At 36.2% G+C, this 21749-nt stretch overlaps 1 protein-coding gene across 1 annotated transcript; it reads left to right on the forward strand.

Moving 5' to 3' along the window:
* Nucleotides 1-1332: 1332 nt before the first annotated feature.
* LOC134654761 (heparan-alpha-glucosaminide N-acetyltransferase-like) lies at nt 1333-19909 on the forward strand. The gene is made up of 10 exons (XM_063510232.1): nt 1333-1476; nt 8821-8963; nt 10330-10439; nt 10716-10875; nt 13367-13568; nt 14257-14421; nt 15364-15473; nt 16294-16457; nt 17453-17624; nt 19576-19909. Exons 1-10 carry the CDS (start codon nt 1333-1335, stop codon nt 19907-19909), a joined length of 1704 nt encoding a protein of 567 aa, XP_063366302.1.
* The last annotated feature ends 1840 nt before the right edge of the window (nt 19910-21749 follow it).

A 21749-nucleotide genomic window follows, 5' to 3' on the forward strand; every position in this document is an offset into this window, starting at 1 on the left:
TAACTTCAACTTCGCTCAGTAAATACAATATTCAGTGATTTTCTTTTGTTGTCGCCGCGACATGTGTATATTTGAGTGCTTCGGGTAAACCCTTGTTATTTCACTTGACTGCACGGAAAATATTAAATTGCGTTAAGATTCACAAATTCATACATATGTTATAATTTTTTTCTTAGTGGAATTTTATTATAATATCTACACTCAGTAGGTACTTACCTAAATAAACCGGGTCAGTTTGTTAAGTAATTAATTTTTCTCAAATATGGACGGCAAAGTCGTTGTTGCCGGTTAAAAAATAGGTCGCGAAGTGCGTAGTTAATGGTCACTTAAAAAATTAAAAAGTTAAAAACATTGCAGTCTCGATTTCGGGACTGCAATGTTGCATACAAATTCCATTATTTGTCGAGTTCCAAACTTTTTAAAAGTTGAAATGGCCATAGGTATCAAATGAAGGCATAGGTCCATTAAACAGCCAAACAGATGATGAGTACTTAACACCATAATGCACTATAATGTTTGCACCGTTTTTGAGAAAAGCACTATAAGTAGGTACATATATGACACCGCTGGAAGGCTACTTTGCTGGCTTCGGATTAAATTAAACGGACTCCCAAGGTCGTCCGTTTAAAACGAATCCTCAGCCTGCAAGTAGCTACTTCCGAGCCTCGACAATAATGTAATGTACTATTGATTGACACAAATAAATACACGCAGCTGCAAAAGTGCATTTCCACTTTATGAATGAATTCCAATCATAAAGTGGGTAATTATACTAATTATGCACTTTTGTAGCTTGCTGTACATATTTGAATCTTTGTATACCTGTACCATAATTTAAAGGCCATGCTAAACCAAGAAAGTATTTGTAGTGCATAGTATATAGCATAGTGAGGAATACTCACTATGCTATATAGTAGAGTACAATTTTAAAATAACATTCATAAATCCACATACCTATGTACTTAATTACCTATACCTACTGTTACATTCTTAATTCATCTAAAAACTACTTACTCTACCGAATATCACAGTTCGTAACATGCAAAATATTTACATACACTCAATACATTACAAACAAATACGATTACATTATCATTCGTTATCAGGTCAGGTTCATTCAATACAAACAACATTGCTCCAAATACATTCAGTATAAAACCAAACATCACAGTGAACAGTCCATTATAAAATGTTCACTAAAACAAAATACAAATAAAAAACGACTCTAAAGCCCTTAAATTACAGTGGAAAATCCATTGAGCGCCGCTACAAGACCTTGAACGACACTAACTTCACGCGTTTCTTGTTAGTATTTATTTTCATACGAAAGAGATGGCGTCATGGTTAGGTCAACCTAGTGTTGAAGTGTACAAAGATATTCATGTTAATTTTTTACCATTGAATTATGCTTATGTGATTTTAAATACGACTTTGGATTACATTGGAGTTTATAGTGTTAGTGAGGATTGTTACAAGGTAAGTAAAGCGTCTGGTTGACGTAACTGGTGACCGAAGAGCTGGCGGCTACCTCGCACAACGTATCAGCATTGCGATACAGCGAGGAAATGTCGCCAGCATCCTTGGTACAATACCTCAAGGGCCTATTTTAGATTTAAGCTAGTTTTTAATTTCTTTTAGTCATACACTGTATATATCTTGTTTGTAAATAAATGATTATGCATTCAGTAAAGTGTTATTTTTAGGTTATGTTTTCTAATATTGTGCGTACATACGTCATAAAGTTAACATTCCATTTCCGACCGCAGCTGCACTACTGCTCCGACACTAATGCGTCGGTCTTATTGTCAAATTCTATAGTAAAATGAATGACAAGCCAGACTGCACGTAGCATGGTGATGTTTGTGTATTTGGTGTATTATTGCAACTGCAGCTGCAGACCGCAGTCAAATGTAGGTATACGTAACGTAAAAAACCGGCCAAGTGCGAGTAGGACTCGCGCACGGAGGGTTCCGCACCATCAACAAAAAACAAGCAAAAAAACGGTCACCCATCCAAGTATTGACCCCGCCCGACGTTGCTTAACTTCGGTCAAAAATCAGGTTTGTTGTATGGGAGCCCCACTTAAATCTTTATTTTATTCTGTTTTTAATATTTGTTGTTATAGCGGCAATAGAAATACATCATCTGTGAAAATTTCAACTGTCTAGCTATCACGGTTCGTGAGATACAGCCTGGTGACAGACGGACGGACGGACGGACGGACGGACGGACAGCGGAGTCTTAGTAATAGGGTCCCGTTTTTACCCTTTGGGTACGGAACCCTAAAAATAGCCATGTCAGATAAACGGTCAGTCCATACAATGTGTATGACCATTGGTCGCCTATTTTCGACAGAGGGAAACGCCTGTTAATGGCTACTCCGTGTACACGTTGGTTGGGAATAACCAATTGCTAAACTGCGCGCCCTTTCCCAGTGCCATATATTCTAACATTATTTTTGTAGATACGGTTACCTGTATCATAATGAACGATTGTGTTTTTGCCATTCGAATAAATGAATACATACGGTATTTATTTAACAAGTTAAACCTATGATTTAACAACTGGCAGGACGTGCACAGGATGGGGCAGGTGGCATGTTCTCGCTTCGGAGGCCACGATTCTTTTTTGATCACTGAGTCAGAATAGTTTAGTTTATGGTTTAAAATGTTATAGTATTGACTACAATCCTGTATGTAACTATACATACTTACATACTTAATGGTTTATAACTCAAGATAGGTTATAGGCAGGGGTCGGACAAAAAGTGCGGATGACGTCAAACCACTTATAGGATGATTTCAAATAGTATTTTTGATTTTCATTGTAACGGTTTGCTATAAAACCTCGTTTGCGCTAAGCGTTTTGTGCTGGCGGATTGTAAAAATTTAGAAAACATTTTCAAATAGTTTTCAGAAGTCTGTCACTTGAAGAAAAATAATGACATCGTCGACAATTTTATGCAAAAAAGATACTAAATATCTCTAAAATAATGTAATTTATCTAACTTGATATTATTTTAGATCATGCCCTATTAGTATTATGCTGTGTACATTTCCCCGGATCGGGTAAGTGTTGCGAATATTTAATTTCAGTTTCTTATGGGAATAATTTCACGTTGTATTCTTTTATGCTGTTAACTAGTCTGTTCTTTTCTGACTGCTTCATCCGTGAACACTAAAGAAATGCTAAAAGGTTAATTTTCCTGATATTTCTTTCCTTGCGGGCCGGATGACGCAGTCACCGTTGTGTCCATATTCTAATAAGACCAATATTGCTAGGGATCAAGTCTGGGGTTGACTCTGAAAACCCACTAGCCTGCACTACCCCGGGTTGCGCTATGCGCATGCTCCACAATCTGGAAGGTTTCCATTCCGAGCTGAGGATCCTGGACCACAGTGCGGAGCCTTCTTAGAATACTCTGGACCTGCGACTGCGATGCCTGCTTTGTTCAGCGGAGCCATCAACAACTGCCCGCTTGCGAAGTAGAGTCCCAGGAAAGTGCCTCCTATTAAAGACTTGTTTCATTATTTCATTCTTGCCGGCTCAGTTATAAGAACTCACGGCCCTAGCTAACTTATTGTAATTTTAAATACCTAATATTAATTAACTTTTCTAAATTAAACTTTCATTTCCTTCCTACCTCTTTCCATTTTCATTTCCTTCCTACCTCTTTCTAACTTTCATTTCCTTCCTACCTCTTTCTAACCCTAACTGCGACGCTAAACGTCACATCATAAACAATTATCATTTAACAACCTCTTTATTCGCCACTTGAAATGAGTAAGTACGTTTTTGACTGACACATTGTCAATCAGATGAACAATAAATTGACTTCGTTATTGTTTAGCTATTGTATCTTCACGATTATATTTAGCTAAAATTTATATTTACTAATGTATAAGAAAACGCTCTAAAATGTCATCTTTACTCGAATATTGTGGCAAGTTTCGTGAAATTTATTTTATTCACTACATCACCCTACCACCTGTATTATTAATTCCACGGATTTATTTACGATAATTTTGTTACTTCATTAATACTACTTTGTTACTACATGTCACACGGAAGTTTAAATACAAACTCAAACATCATCCTGTGTGCAAGATTACGTCATTTTTACGTCATCCGCACTTTTTGTCCGACCCCTGGTTATAGGCGTTCCAAAATTGAGGCACTTACCTTGTGACAAATTGGACAAGTTGCCTTTAGACGCGGCTGGACAACCGAGAAATGTGCACGTGCTAACGAGCTCCCGCACATCGAAAGAGAAAGAGACGACCTTATGTTTGACAACGAGTGTGACAAAGATGGATGGAATGAGAGAATTAAGGTCACTGCGGGCAAGACCGGCATACTTTATTTTTTTTCTACTTTGGAGTGATCTAGTTGCGTTAATTATTCACCTACGTTACCGTTTGTAATCGCATACGACGTAGAATTTAATAATTAATAGTTTAGCCATAGTGACAGATCGTTTTAATCATAAATTAAGCAAAAACATTTGTATTTTAAAAAATCGGCGAGTAGACGGACTTCCCTTGTAGTTTAAGGGAAGTCCGTCTAGTAATGATATCAGCCAATCTATGGGTGCGTATATGTTCGTAGTCGAATTCCTAAAAAGAATGGATCAAGACAATGAAAAGTGTACTTTCAACTTGTTAATATAGGGTTCTGGTTCGAAATAAACGCCATTTTTCTAATATAAAGGCAAAGTCGCATATACTACGAAAATGGGGTGGTAAACCTTTTATGGCTAATAATTACACGTAATCATTTTTTGGATTTCCGAAATAAAAGACCAATAGAAATTTTAAAATGTACTTTATTCGTTTCTTTTAATTTACTGAGATGAAAATTTAGGAAACTAACATCATGCGTAATGTCAGGAGGATTTGTCGATACCTTATCAAATCGTTATAATATTAAAATCGCAAAAACAGTTGGTAATCTCTGATTTAACGAAAGTCCGGCATATGACGGACTTGCCTTGTAAATAATAGACGGACTTTCAAACTTAGTCAAATTTTAATGTGATAAATGGTGGAACGTATAATTACAAAACTAAGCCAAATTATGATATTTTAAACACAGAATAAAGATAACTGGTTCTTATGCTATTTACGTAGGTACTTTCTGATGCACAATCTTTTCAAAAACTAATATTTTTAATAATTTTTTTTCGAACGGCTGTCGAACTATGACTTCGAGTTGAAAACACGAAGTGACTTATTTAGGCGGATTGCTCTGAAATTGGTTGTCACAGCGCCATGTGTTTTAGAGTGAGGGAACTAACTGATTAATCGACTAGACTCCAAAGCGGCATACGCCTTCAAATTCAAAAGTTATAACGTGTTGACGGACTTGCCCTGTAGACGGTCTTGCCCGCAGTGACCTTAATCAAAAATAACAGATTTCTTCGTAGGCACAGAAATAAATATGGAAGTATTTTTTGTGCTCCTCAAGTATGAGTATAACCTATCTATGGTTATATAATATCATTGCATACTTATAAAACATTTTACTTAAATCAAATTCAAATACTTACTAGACATAACAATAACAAAGTAACTTGTAATGTATTATTGATATAAATTGAGGCCATTCTGATAAAATATGCCAATAAAAATATCTAGAAGCATGACCCCAAGAAATCAAGCGCGATAGGTCACACTGAGGTCAATATTTCTACGTTATTTGGGGCTCACAGTTATTGTACCTACCACGCATAACCTCTAATCGCCCAGAGACCTATAAAAAGGTCTCCTATTCCATTCTAATTTGAATCTTCGTTTTGACAATTCTAAATTGCATTTTTATTGGCAAGTTTTGACGTCTGCCGGCTAGAGGATAAAGGATGACGTTAGACCTGGCTGACCGGGCCGTGTCCGGGCCGGAGCTTCCGGCGCTTACTTTTCTATAACAGATGATCACGTGATGCTTTCCGTAGAAAATGAAGCACTGGAAGCTTCGGCCCGGACACGGCCCGGTCTAACGTAAGTGATGACTTAATCAACGAACTTAGGGCCTAGCCAAGATAAGATTTTTTTTTTATAAAGCGGGGTCTGAAAGTGCTTGTCTTTGGTTGCGGGTTGTACCGCTGAATGTAATTTTATTATGTGAAGAATTCAATGACCCCGCATCAAACGATATCGGCGGAGGGAAATTTTATAGCATTTTTTATACGCTTGTGTTTTAATATTTGTAAACATGTTGCTTTTACAGTCGGTATCACCTTTAACTTTTCCAGAATTGAGAAAATCCGATCATGATAATATTAAATTAAAATAAAATTTATTTATTTCCATTAAGTGTGGTAAATATTCATGGTCTGAGATGATCTTTGCCTATGTAAAATTAGATCACACACTTAGCTAATAATAAGCATGTTTTTTTTTTGTCAGGCTTACTTATGAATTTTTATGGTAATTTAAATTTAGCCACACTGATATAAATACATTTATACAGTTTTCTTCTTCATGAATGTGAAATATCGAAGCGAAGAAGAGAACATGTATTCTAATTTATTTACAGGTGTTGGTTAGCCAATACAAACCCGGAACAGTCAAAGACAAACTATTATTAATTATTAGTTTCTAGACCAACTACTGCTCACTGCACCAAACTATACCAAAGTACATTGTTACTCAGTTGTCATGAGATATATCAAAGCCAAAGTGCTCAATAATACCTATTTCAAAATGCACTGTAAAGGATGACACGCTATACCGGGCCGGAGCTTCCGGCGCTTCGGTTTCTATAGAAATCACCACGTGACGGTCGGTGATCAGCCGTCATAGAAAATGACGTGTCGGAAGGCTCGGCCCGGGCTCGGGCCGGTCTAGCGTGAGTCATCCTTAACGCGTTGATAAAGAGGCATGCAATCATTTCTATAAAAGGTCGAATCTTGTTCTGAAGCAAATGACTTTGATAGGCACGAAATTATTAAGTTTCTTCTCTAAGTTTACGTTTTGGCACATTCAAGTGGCCGTTATGAAGCTCAAAAGTGGTCACGTTTTTTCATTTGTGATTTTGTACAGTCACCACACAGGACTGTTACGCTATTTAGGGTCCTAGCTAAATTGGTTGTCCTTACGCTATGAAATGTCCAATTTAGCTAGAACCCTAAATGGCGTAGCAATCACGAAGCGAGAATATACACTTCACACTTCAATTATCTTTAAGCGGCATTCTATACCTATCTTTAATTCATTATAATAATAATTTATTGACTTTAAGTAGCACGTTATCCAGAAACTCGGATTTTAGGTGCCTACATTAAGAAAACATTAGAACATTACCAATAATAAATAAACAACTCCCAAACGAAAGCCAAAAAACACTTCCTCTGTTCTTCCTCCATACATAAAAGCCGTAACAACCAGTGAAAAATTCATTCAATTGTTTACCGTGTTCTTGCTTGGTAAATTCCAAATTCAAACTGGTTTTTCGAATGGTTGTGCGCGTCTTTTAATCTCCTGCCTCCCTGTCACCCTACAAATCAGAACAGGAAAAGATCTACCGTGACGTGGCAAAACAGTGTATCTTGGGTTGCAGTATTTTGTAAGGGCTTATTTTTGTATGGTTTTCATAGAGAAATAGGTAAGTCCAGTGAAAGAATAAGGATCAAAGTCAAATGGCGTTCTAACAGTTTTAATCTTCTGTCGAAAGATGGCAGTAAATTAACTGTGGCTACATAATTTACTTTGAAAATCCGCCTCTTATTTCAAATTCTCTTTGCACCTAGATACTAACAGCCAACTCATTTTACTCTCACTGGACTTAAGTGGGTATCCTAATTCCTAACAAGGAGTAGTCACTAAACTTTGGCTGAACACGACAACTCTTACTTTGTGTCTGAAAATTAAAATTTGAACGTTTTGTGATTTGGACGGTTTGTGTGATTTTACGTCGGGTGACTGCTATAGTTATTAGCCACTGCATAGTAATTTGTTGTAGGTATAGAAAATTAATTTTTAAATTTGTAGGTAAGTTTTTTGTGTATTTTGACGACCGGTCTGGCCTAGTGGGTAGTGCTAGTGACCCTGCCTGTGAAGCCGCGGCCCTGGGTTCGAATCCCGGTAAGGGCATTTATTTGTGTGATGAGTACAGAATACAGATATTTGTTCCTGAGTCATGGTTGTTTTCTATGTATTTAAGTATTTGTATATTATATATATCGTTGTCTGAGTACCCACAACACAAGCTTTCTTGAGCTTACCGTGGGGCTTAGTCAATTTGTGTAAAAATGTCCTATAGTATTTATTTATTTATTTAATAATATCTACAAAAAACCGTTCTATGGATACCGTGTTTTGTCATGACACAAAAAGATTGAGCGCTCATTCTGATCGAGTGACGGCCCTAATCCGACATCGACAGTTCCCGCGGAATCACCCCCCCCCCCCTCTCCCTCTCGTTCTTATTGCCAATTCTTTAAACGAAGTATCTTTGCGAATGCTTTGTTCCTACTGCCTTTGGTAATTTGATTAGCCGATATTGGTTTTTATTGACTTTGGGATTGAGTTTTTTTGTTTCGCGTATAAATTCGGGGTTGGTGCCATAGTAAAAGTTGCTCAGTATGACCTATATATTCAGACCGTCAAATTTTGCAGGTCATTGAACAAAAATCCTATAAATATAATAGCTATTTAAAACGGGGTGTTTAGCATGTACATTAGTGAGTTCCCGCCCTTTTGGCCAAAAATGGACTTACGTTAGACTTAGTTGTACCAAAGCACAAAAAAATATATATATCAATAGGGGATAGGCTGGTATAGGCTGTCTATAGCAGTACCTAAATAAATGTTTTTTTTTTAGTGCCCATACAAACGTCAGAAGAGTGAATACAATGCATTTCGATCGGATAAAACAGCTCTTTACAAAGTATATACAGGGGAACAGACCAAATGGAGGATTCTTAACAATAACCTTGACGAATTCATCCAGCCAGACTATGTTAGGTAAGAATTTGTCCCTCATGATGATCAATCAATAAATCAATAGTTTATTTTCAGATAAAACATAGTGCAGATATATAGTGCATAATTATTTTCTATCACAAAACGCGGAAACGTACGAACGTGTCTTGCTATTTCAGTCAGTCTCGGTACAAAAAGTACTGAGGTTGACTGAAGTAGCATGACAAATACGAAGGTTTCCGAGAAAATACGATGGAAAAACAATTATGCACTACCTACGTCTGTGCAACGATGCAATAGTTATTTGTACAACAAGAGATCAAAGTTTGATATTTCTTCGAGTGCTTATTTTGAGTCCCGTGCAAGCGAAATATTCTATAATTCACGAGCGTAGCGAGTGAATCTAATTTAGAATCTTGAGCGTAGTAAGGGACTCAAAAGCGCACGAGATGTAAATAACTTTGATCTCGTGTAGTACACAACATTTTTCACCTCAGCAGTGAGAACATATTAGAGAACCCGAAAAATTTATTCCTTCTTCATCACTTACCTCTATTCACTCATGTTTTCTTAAGATATACCAACAATTAAATTTTCACCTCAGCAGCTCGAACAAGGGTACTTTGCTACTTAAAAACAGTGAGCAAAATACGCTTTTGCTCACTGTTTTTAAGTAGCAAAGTACCCTTGTTCGAGCTGCTGAGGTGAAAACATAATTAATATTGAACATTACACCACCGGTAATATCAAAATGAATAATAAAAATCAAAAGAACTAAAATCCATTACAATTAAAATATAGCAAAATATAGTTATTTTCGATACAAGTGCGAAAAAGAGGAAATTCGAAACGAGTGGCGATAAATTAAAACACGACCGAAGGGAGTGTTTTAAATCGACACGAGTTGCGAATTACCTATTCGCACGTGTATCGAACAACGTTTTACAGTACATATGGCACTTTAAAGTTTCGACATACGCACGAAAAGTGCTATTTTACGCACTAGTGCGGAAAAGTAGCCCCATATGTACTGTAAAGTAAATTAAATGATATGTACATAGGTGTTTAAATGTCACTTAATTCGAGTTTGGGAATAAAACTAAAGAAATAAGTCAGAATAGAAGAAATACAAGCGAGAACACAGATTTGTTTGGAAGTACAATAAAAATATTAACCATACAAAATAATTTCGGCCGGTACGAGATACGAGCTTTTTAAAGTAACTAATGCCATGCCATGTTATGTATCGTAATGTTTGCAGTACATTGCTGTTCGGTAAATTTTCAAAAATTAAGTTTTACGGGTCTCATAATTAAGTGTAGCTTAAAAATTCTTCTTAATTAATGATACACGGATAAATTGTATATCACAGACCTTTTCCTGTCTGAATCTATGATTTATATTGCAGAGGCCTGATGTGTAACATGAAATCTACTCTGGCTGAGTATGGTGTGTACAGATTGGACATCGGGAAATGTGTGATGGAAACAGAAGTTCCTCCGGTCAACATTTACTTGCGTTAGTATTTTAGTATTGATAAGGTTAAAATGTATGTCGAAGCAAAGACAATAGATAGTATAGGTCCTGACATAGTAAATTTTTTTGGTCACAGTAAATTTACTGCCATCTATCGACACACGATTAAAAGTCAAAATGAAAATGTAGGTATAAAACTATAGACTTTGACCCATGTTTAATGGAAATTCCAAACAAGTGTTCATCTTGCCCCGATGCTCCACTTACCCTACCTCACCTCAACACAAAACCAACAATGATATAAAAATCTTCTTTCAGCTCTTTTGCTCTTCAGTCTAATCGTACTAAGCGCCATCACAGCCTTCGGCCTCGTAAAATTATTTCTGAACCGAAACAAAGAACGAAATAACGAAGGATTAAACTTGTCTGTAGCACGAGATAACTCAGATATAATGCCCAGCCTTCACTTCTTAAGGGGGTAAGTGCGTAGTAAAAAAGGTATAGTACAGGAGCCACGGGTGTTACAAATTATCAAAGTCCTAATCGTTTTGGTTAAATTTTTGAAGTGTACGCCTTGAACATTCGCAAAAAATGCGGTTTAGTTAGGAAAATATTTATTAAACTTATAATGATATTTCTAATATAACAATCCATCAATGTATTTTAATACTAGACTAGAAAATTTACTTCTTCTCAGAATTTTCTACTACCGAATATTTCTTGTATTTAAAGGACTAGCATTTGTAATGCGCAGCTTTTATTGAATACTTCTACTAACCTATGTTTTTATGCACTATGTATTAGATGAATGAAATACAGAGATCCATAGCAAACTGGTTTATTTCCAAATATGCAACTACCGACATACTTATTACTTATAACTCTGTCCCACGTAACATGCACATCTAGGCCTTCTATTAAAGATTGAAACCAAGCCAAACAGTCAGTAATTTGCTAATTAAAATCCCCAGCGACTCCAGTACTAGGACACTTTCGTATTTATTACTTTTTCCGTAACAGGAGACCTGTTTAGAAATTTTATTAACCCTTTAACTCTGTGTCAAGGGTCGTAGAGGAGGGCGTTAAAATAATGAGATTTTGGATGCTTACCTAGCTAATTAATGCCCGAAGTAAAAAGGTAAAATGTTAAACCAGTTTTTATTATATCTGTCAAGCGTAAAGCTATAAATGTTACAATCATGTGCTGAACAAGCATACCTAATAGCTGTAACTGCCTTGGAAAACACAACGAGTAATGTTTACCCCATTTAAATCAAGAAAGTCTGCAACGATTTTGATAGCACACGCAGTGTAAGTGTTATTTTCAACGTCAATCTTCTATTCAAACTTCAAACTTTAAACTTCAATATTTATTCAACAAATAGACCACAAGGGCACTTTTACACGTCAACATGGAATTTACATACAAGCAAAAAAAAAATGACGATTTAATAACACTTGCACTGCGTGTGCTATCAAAATCGTTGCAGACTTGTCTTGATCTAACTCTAAGTGTATGATCATGTTAGCTTGATGATATATTGTGTAAAATAAACCCTAACCCGTAGGTACTTAGCCTAGTTGGGTCAAAAACGTTCGGGAAAATCGGCGTCTTTTTTGTGAACAATATGAACGTTAAAAATTTGGATACAATTTACTAAGGCCTTAATCGTACAGATTTTGAGAAGGAGAAGGTTTCAAGTGTTTGAACATACCTATAAGGGTTCGGCAAGAAAAAATATTCTTTTAATCCATTTATTTTATGAGGTCCATTAAATAAATAGGAAAGACGCATAACTTTAACTCATAATAAAAATAAAACTAGCCGAACAGATAACCGGTACAGGTAACCGAAGACAATATTTCATACTAAAAAGTTTTTGACCCAGTTAGAGATTTTCCCCAACACAGGAACTATTATGATAAAAGTAGGATTAAAAGCCTTCTAGGTTGACCATCTCCTAAAATTGCTACTTGGCAACTTTTATTTCCCATAATATTGAATGTTCAATAGGTAGGCAATATCTTTCATCTTGTTGTGTTAAAAATAGTCGCTAGGTTATTATATTTCTTCTGCTACCGTAGAGGAATTTCGTTATTTCTTTCGAGCGATGTTATTCTTTTATGAGAAATATCTAACTTACCTACTTTGGGTATTCGGAGAACATAAAAACGGGTTAATAACACCGAACTAGAATTTATTTAGGGTGACTGCTATAGTTATTGGCACTCAGTACCTAATTGATAGCCACTTAATAAAGCTTTAATTGGCTTGTTTCTTTCTGATTTATTAGGAGTGGCCAATAACTACATATAAAAGTCACCCTACAAATGTGACTTGCGCTCAAAAATTACCCAACGGTAATAGTTACTTTTTTCTACATGTCAAAACGATTTAGCTTCTATGGAATTTATATGAATGAATTAGCATGTGATGTCACAATCAAATTACATACTATTTATAGTTTTATATGGGGTTTAAAATAGAAATTGTGTCTAAAAATAACTGCTGTCTAGGTTTCTCTATTAATCTTGTGTTTATTTTAAATACAGTCAAATACCCTATTGTGCCGCGATCGACTCAACTGTACGTACGTCAAATATTGCGCCGCGCAAGAGGTTTGACATTTAGAATATTTTTAGAATTTTATGTATCAGCCACTTTTAGTGACCTATCACAACTTTTTATACTATTTATGTACTTATGGGAAGGGACTGATAATGTGCCAGATAAAATTAGTCATATGAGCCATGTTTCAAAGTCAACAATGTACTGAGAGCTTCGATTATAGGCTGACATTGGCTACTACATAGTAATTGGCCACTCCAATAATGTTTATATTGGCTTGTTTCTTTCTGATTTATTAGGAGTGGCCAATTACTATAGCAGTCACCCTATATCCCGTCGCTGAATAATAAGATCTAAGACCTCACTTCTCTGATAATAAACCCATTGTATGAATTTCCAGATTGCTTCTAATTCTAATAATATTCGTAACAACCGGTGGAGGCGGATACCCTATATTCAGCAAGACCTATGGTGGACTGACGGTGGCTAATTGTCTTTTCTTCGCCTACACATTCTCTATCGGGTTAAAGTTGCCCATAATGGCTGAAGAGGATTGTAGAAAGGAAGTGTCGAAACGTTCAATGTTTGGTACAGTTGTCTTGGTAAGTGACACATGATTCTTAAAGTAGTTAGTTTAGGTATTATAGGTGTAGAGTCACCTGTAATAATATGTTAAGACCGCAAAAATATCATAATAATATACAATATAAATAGAGCCATAAGAGCGTGTCACATATTTTTGCGGACTTCGAAGAGTAACATATTATTGCTGGTGACTGTACCTACTTTGTTGTTACAGTTTTGGTATTGTCACGGTCCGGAAAAGGTCCGGGCGCGCGACACTACGTTATCTATGATGGGAAACCATGTGATTTTTTCCTGGCCCGGATGGTTCTAGCGTGTCCTTCTTTGGGCTATTGTTGGAATAAACCTTTCTACGTTTCTCCAAAATCCTCAAAAAAAGAACGACCAAATTTTCCACGTTTCTCATTTTAATATGCTAGTTAGACCAAGAAAATACTGCAACGATTTTGATAGCGTACGCAGTACAAATGTTATTTATACGTCATAATTTCATAGAAGCTTGCCGTTTAAAATTAAATAACACTTGCGTTTTGCACTGCGTGTGCTATCATTATCAAATTCATTGCAGACATCTTGGTCTGACTCTGTCATTATCTATTCTTAATCATTTAAGTATTTTCCAGCTCTTTCTTCTTACACCAACCAGCTCTTTGACTTTTGTTATGTTAAATCATTCAAATTGTGTAAAATTATAATTTTTTACAGCGATCGTTCGTGCTACTTTTCATCGCGGTCGCTATAAGCGCGGCCGCACCTCGCTCACGTTTTCTGGCCGTGCCACAGTGGGCACCTTTATTCTGCATAGCTATATCCTACCTTGTGGTTGCCACAGTGTACCTGATTAGTGTGAATAAACAGGGAAAGACCAAGGTAAGTGTAAAGCCTGAGCAGACGCTCGAAGCGGAGCGTTCGGCGGGGCGTGCAGCGTTGCGTCGGGCTCACAAGTGATTTGAGCAGCGTGCACTAAGGCCGCTCCTATACGCTTGCATTTGTTTAACATGCACGCCGCACGCCCCGCCCCCCGCTGCACGCCCAACTCGAGCGTCCACTCAGGCCTTAACACTTTAGTGATAATAGTTTAATCATTTTATATTTTACAACCTTTTACTTAACTTGCATTGCATGTATGTTTGTACGGGTCAAATCTTGCAAGTTAAATTTGACTACCTTCCCGGTTTCCGATGAAGCTGAAAATTTGCATACGTGTGTACGTCGGGTGACAATGTAATATTATGGTACCATGAAGCTGATCTGATAATGGAGACGGGAGGTGGCCATAGGAACTCTGTGATAAAACAACGCAACCTAATTGTGTTTGGGGTTTTTAGAGTTGTCTGTGGAAAGCAAAATACAGTCAGCGATAAAAGCTTGTACCAAAAAGGTAATTTTTGCCAAAAACTTAGTTAATTATACTTTCTGTCGCGGACCGTCCGTGTAGCGACTGTATTGTACCTACTCGTAAATCCGAAGTCGCCAGTAATTTTAGAAATGTGAATATTACTATGCTATTCCAGATTGAAACACTGGCTTAATATAGTTTTGCTGATGAGGCCTCTGCTGCTTAATCGTTCCTTGTTTATAATTTTGCAACATACCTATTCGTACCTATGCTGTTGTCTTCAAAAACAGCGTTTTGAGTAAAATCGTTTAATTTTTAAAAGGGTTACCAATCGATTCTAACCCTAACCCTATGGCTTCTACAGGATGGAAATTTCAACGGTTTCTGAAAAAACGCGTTCGGTCAAATGAAAATTCGACAAATGAAACATCGGGCAAACATATTTCGATACCCTTAATCAAACATAGTTTCAGAAAACTATTGGAACTGCCGGTACACTCTTCTGGAGCTGGTGTCTAGGAGCATTCCTTTTCGTCGTAATGACAGTTTCAATCTACATTTTTTACTACACCGAGTGTAAACAGTAAGTTTTCGAATTATTTGTGCTACTTTATTTTATTCTATTGGAAAACTAAAACGAAAATAATGCATCCTACAATTTTGATTCCGCAATCAGTAGAACTTAACTCCATCAGATTTCTGATATTACTTACCTATTTACATATACGTGTGATAAACTGATATATCAGTATGTTAAATATATCATATAAATATTAACAATTCGTATATACTTACTAAGGGAGGTTTTCAGAAACAAAAATTACATTAATTTTTTTATGAAATCTGTTTCTCGCTCCTAATTTTTACAATATTCATGATATCAAATATACTCGTAGGGGCATAACCTATGGTTAATAACATCAAATTATGTAAAAATATTTTCCATAATCTCAGTATCCAGAGAGGAAAATGGGGACCACGTTTGTATGGAGAAGCAGCCGTCCCCTTTCCTCTTAAGTGCACATTGTACTGTAGATATAATGTGCTTTTTAGCGATAAGACCGCCTGTTGTTTACCTCTGCTTGTGTATCAGTTTTCTTTTGTATTAAAAGATAAAGATAAAAGACAGTTTATTCAAGTAGGCATATTACAATGCGCTTATGAACGTCAAATAAAGCTACACTGGCTCCAACCCTACACCTCTGCCCCGAGAAGATTTAAATCCCCCTCAATAGGAGGAGGGTATCCCAATATGGGACCGGCAACAAACTCGGCGGGACACATCTTTTCAAAAAATTACATTTTATAATGAACATGCATTACGAGTAAATAAGGAAAACATACATATTTTTTTTCTTTTATTGAGGTATGCATTAAAGAGTATTTGTACTGTATATTTGTAGATATACAGTATTCGACCCACGACGAAACTCCTGGACAGCTCAGGGCAACAACTGCCAAGAAGACGACGAATTTAGCGAAGCGTTCAACAAAAACATGCTCTACGTGAACAGGGATGAACCTTTCTACGTTGACTATTACTACGCGTTTACTACAGGGCTACTTGGTAAGTGATTTGTTTATAAAACATATAAATATTATAGGACATTCTTACGCTAATCGACCAAAGCACCGGGGTCCCTTTGTTTCAAATAAAGTTTTAAGTCATAATGTATTTATGGACAGTTAGCTCAAGCTCTAGTATAAGACAGTGCTTAATTGTTTTAATTTTTATGCGTATTATTGGAAATAATTATGTTATACTCGTATTATATAATATCATGTTATATATTAGTTATACTTAGATTAATTATAGTTATAAAATGTTGCCCCACCCTAGAGGGTCGATGAATGTACTAACATAAGACCATCTTGTAATACCATGGTTGCAATAAACCATTATGAATTATTGTTTGTCATATTTTCATTAGTTCTAAAACTGAAACCGTTAACTTTTCAGGATTTTCGTAAGGTTATCCTATGGATAGGTTAGGTTTGTTTTATGGCAATACTGAAAAGTCACACGTTTGCAAACCAATCAAATTATGACTAACAAAAATGCGGATAAACAATACATTATATCTTAAAACTTTTTGCGAAATAATAGAGACCCTCTATAGTCGATTAGATTCGATATGGAGCATATTTAATAAATTTACATCCTAATATAAACTGTATTTATAAATGCCTCGGTTACTTGTCGCAACCTCGAAAGATTGTTTATGCGATGTTTCTTTTGCCAAATTTTCATTTAACCAAATGCGTTAAAAAAATCTGACGTATTTTTAAATGCCTTCTACAGGCTTCAAAAGAAATCGTGCGCTCAAAAGAAAATTTGATGAAACATCGTAATTTAAAAGACAAATTTATCTCAGCTATAAATATCAAAAGTGTCATTCTATGGAACTTGCTAACTATGTAAACAAAAGTGACTAGTAAACTCATCATTCAGAGACAATTTCAATATGGCGGTTTGTTTAAACATAGTTAGCAAGTTCCATAGAATGACACTTTATAGGTAGGTATACTTCTGGTATTTCCACACAGTTATATATTTTCCAGGAATAATTTCCTACATACTCACGGCACTAGTTGGCCTAAAAGCTGGTGTCATCTACCTCCAACATGACGATCATAGCACCAAAATGAAGCAATGGTGTTTCTGGGCATCCATTTTTGGAGGAACTGGTATAATCCTTGCTGCAATCGCCAGTCCGATCAACTATAATCTCTGGTAAGTTTTTTTGTCATTATCACCAGTCTATATTGTTCACACTGTTTTCTTTGAAGAAATAATTATGATTTGCATCGATTAGTTATAATAATTTAGGTATCTTTGCGAACAAAAGGACACAAGAGCGGCAAAGCACGTGACATCCATATGGTACGAATATAAACTTTGTGTATGAAAATATTGAAAATACTAAAAATTTATCTGTATGAAATAAATACAATAACGTAGGTACAATACAATTTATTATTGTTAATTTCCATACACCGTAAATGCATTCGTTAGTATAAATAATTTAAAATTAGACTCAAATAATCAGTTCCATTATTTAAGATTGGGACAGCCGCAATGTTTATACTTAACTTCAAATGTCAGAAAGTTTAGAGGAAAATATTTCGTTTAAATCCCATAAAGATAACACAATTTTAGACTAACAAATATTTGGTCCTTCGAACCGGACTTTTATCGCTACAAACAATACAAACAAATTTGTATGCAAAGTACCGTATTAACGCAATACAAAGTAATTAAATGATATACGTGATGATACGTCCGATATTAACAATATGGCGCTGAAAATAGAGGCTAATCATTGTGCTAATGAATTAATTATTGCTGATACCCCTGTTAGTGAATGCCTGAATTGGAAATTTATTGAATACTATTGTTATTTTGCGGCCCGTAAGTGATACTGGTGACAGTGATTTTTACATGTAAGGTGATACGAACATGTTCCACGAATCAATTTGATTGTATCTTTTAACTGGTATATATAGCTACATACGTTGGGTACATTATAAGTACCTAGTTATGTCATAAAATAACGAGAGCGGAGCCGCTCACACGAGATTCCGGTTTTATTATTTGCTATTCCTTCCTAGAATTAGATTTGCTAAAATAACGTAGGTATCATATAATTAAGAATTTTTGCATGTACAAACAAGGGTTGAGATTATGTTCATGCAAAAATTCTACACTGTTCAATTCAAACTTAATTGATTGTTAAGTCATCTTTGCGCTTTAAAATGGTTGACAGGAAGGTACAAATGAAACAATATTTACATAAAACCTAAAAATAACAGCTAAACTAAATATAAAATATCTCTCCAAAGCTACCCGCTTCTGGAATGGAACCTAGAATGCTGGCGGCGTTGCCCCTTTGAACCGCCGGACTTAATCTTTGAGCCAAGAAGGAGCCCGCCCTGTGGTCGCCCGAGACACCTATTAGTCTGACCGACACTTCCTTTATTAGGGTTCCGTAGCCAAATGGCAAAAAACGGAACCCTTATAGATTCGTCATGTCTGTCTGTCTGTCCGTCTGTCTGTCCGTCCTATGTCACAGCCACTTTTCTCCGAAACTATAAGAACTATACTGTTGAAACTTGGTAAGTAGATGTATTCTGTGAACCGCATTAAGATTTTCACACAAAAATAGAAAAAAAAACAATAAATTTTTGGGGTTCCCCATACTTCGAACTGAAACTCAAAAATTTTTTTTTCATCAAACCCATACGTGTGGGGTATCTATGGATAGGTCTTCAAAAATGATATTGAGGTTTCTAATATCATTTTTTTCTAAACTGAATAGTTTGCGCGAGAGACACTTCCAAAGTGGTAAAATGTGTGTCCCCCCCCTGTAACTTCTAAAATAAGAGAATGATATATGATGTACATTACCATGTAAACTTCCACCGAAAATTGGTTTGAACGAGATCTAGCAAGTAGTTTTTTTTTAATACGTCATAAATCGCCTAAATACGGAACCCTTCATGGGCGAGTCCGACTCGCACTTGGCCGCTTTTTTAACTGTTTGGTGTCGGTCGAAATGGTTGACTATGAATTTTGTAAAAACGCATTATTAAAAATATTAGTTTTGTAAAGTATTTTTTAAAAGCTTGTATTTTGCGGCATTTTTTTTTCCGATTCTAATTCTGATAAATTTCCTTTTTTTCAGGCCGATATCTTCAATCCTCCTCATAGCCTCTGTCACTCTTTTCGTCTACACCTTAATCTACCACCTCACTGAAGTCCGTCAGTTTTCCAGCAGCATCATCACAACCTGCGGCGTCTCGTCCATCGCTACTCTCGCCGGCCATCTTATGTACTCTTACACTTTCCCGTTCTACTGGGGTCGGTTCTTGGACACACACTTCTTGTATTTGTGGCAGAGTGCGTGGATCGTGTGTGTGTGGATTGTTATCAGTGTGTGTTGGATGAGGTGGCGGAGTTATTTGATTCAGAGTGTGATTAGTAATGAGGGACAGAGGCAGTTACTTCTCGCTTGGTAACCTTAAGGTATATGCTTAGTTAATTGTTTTATTAATTTTTCTACGCAATTTGCTTTAGTAACTTTAGTCTTAGATGTTTTAACATGAAAACAACGACTCTACACTATTTTGTTATTGATTAAATAATAAATACATCGATCACAATAAATAAGAATTGCTCTGCTTGACTTGAACTTATCGATAACTTTTCACATCACATTGGTTATGATTACAAATTAAGTTATCAGTTTTAATCTTCATATATGATTCCAGACGTCTTTGTAGCAAGTGTGTTCGATATTTCTATTAATTGAAATAACATACTTAGAGCGACTTTCAACATAAATAATTGTAATTTTATACCGTCAGAAATTAAATGATCTGAATAAAATAAGCCATTTTCTTTTCTGTTACATTTTCTTCTAATGGGGTCGGTATTCGGATCATATATACATTTCTTGATTCTTATTCTGATTTCTTGAATTGTGTGTACTCATATATATGGATATATTCAACATTTATCAGGTTTTACATATTATGCGTGCACCACACCTCTACGAACAAATGGTGGAACACTTATTTAAACTTTCACGATTTTTACACATTATTAAATTGTACAACGGGACACGGAAAGGGACGGGTTTGGTTGTGTTCTCCGAGACCACGGGGACAACGTCGTCCTCGAAACGTCGGAGGTAAATCTTAAAACTGAAATACGCGATTAAGTCCCGTTGTAAAATTTAATAAAATGGTGGAATGTGCTTAAAATTAAATAGTTCCGGTACTCCAAATACCCCCTTTCACGTCCTAGCTAAAGGTATTAAAGGATCCAACAGCAACGTACAAAAAGTCGTCATCATCATCACACTCGCACGTCTCGATGCCGTTATTAAATACGCCATCCAAAGCAGGTTAATTAAGAAGAAAATTATCTCCTCAAACACAGGCGGAGGCGTGACGCGGCGTACGGTTCATAAGCGACGAGCGGGCGGGAAAATTAAAAACTTTAAGTATTCTTCTATTTAGGCGTATTACAATCCACTTATGAAAGTTATAAACTACCTTCGGTTCTTACCTTTACCACATCCTCGAGAAGATACTGGATGGATGTGGATGTTTAACTCCCGACCGAACGGAAAATGGTGTATGGTGTATTTAAGGCGAGAGCCTAATATGTGTTTGTTTGTTGGAAATAATTAATGTTCCCATTTTTTTCTTAAATGGATCCATTTAGCTGCGGGTTTCTGTAAAGGATATGAACACTAACGACGGTTTTTAAATTTAAGTTGTTATTACCACGTCGGCGGTGAATAAAGTTTACGGTTATTGAGACAAGTTATAGCTTAAAAACTAGATCGGCTAGAGTCACTTATAGACGAAGGCATTTGGATATTATTTGATGATCTCTTTTGAAGCCTATATCTACTAATCTTATAATTTGCCATCAAATTGCACGAGATTCTCAATGTTTAGTAGTTTTAAGGATGACTTACGTTAGACCGGGCCGTGTCCGGGCCAGAGCTTCCGGCGCTTACTTTTCTATGACAGATGATCACGTGATAGAAAACGAAGCTACCGGAAGCTCAAGCCCGGACACGGCCCGGTCTAACGTGAGTCATCCTTTAAACTTATTTGTTGAGAACCCGCTATCAGCTTTAAGCTTGGGCCGCATTCTAATTTGAACGACCGTTTAGGAGCTAAAATATGGCTCAAATTCCAACAGGGAAATGCCTACTCGCACTGAATTATGGCTAATGAGACGAATATCAAGGATTTATGCCGCTTTTCATTTTATTCGCCGATCGCGTGGGAATTCCGGACGGTTTTAATTCCGTACGTTTTTAATTTGCTCCCGGAAAAT

Source organism: Cydia amplana, chromosome 15 (genome assembly GCF_948474715.1).
Source record: "Cydia amplana chromosome 15, ilCydAmpl1.1, whole genome shotgun sequence".
Taxonomy (NCBI): domain Eukaryota; kingdom Metazoa; phylum Arthropoda; class Insecta; order Lepidoptera; family Tortricidae; genus Cydia; species Cydia amplana.

Bases quoted from the DNA above. Each gene is read 5' to 3' on its own strand.
- LOC134654761 (XM_063510232.1), top strand. From the start codon at position 1,333: ATGGCGTCATGGTTAGGTCAACCTAGTGTTGAAGTGTACAAAGATATT. The intron at 13,569-14,256 runs GTAAGTGACACA...AATTTTTTACAG, and splicing joins TGTTTGGTACAGTTGTCTTG to CGATCGTTCGTGCTACTTTT. The intron at 17,625-19,575 runs GTAAGTTTTTTT...CCTTTTTTTCAG, and splicing joins CCGATCAACTATAATCTCTG to GCCGATATCTTCAATCCTCC.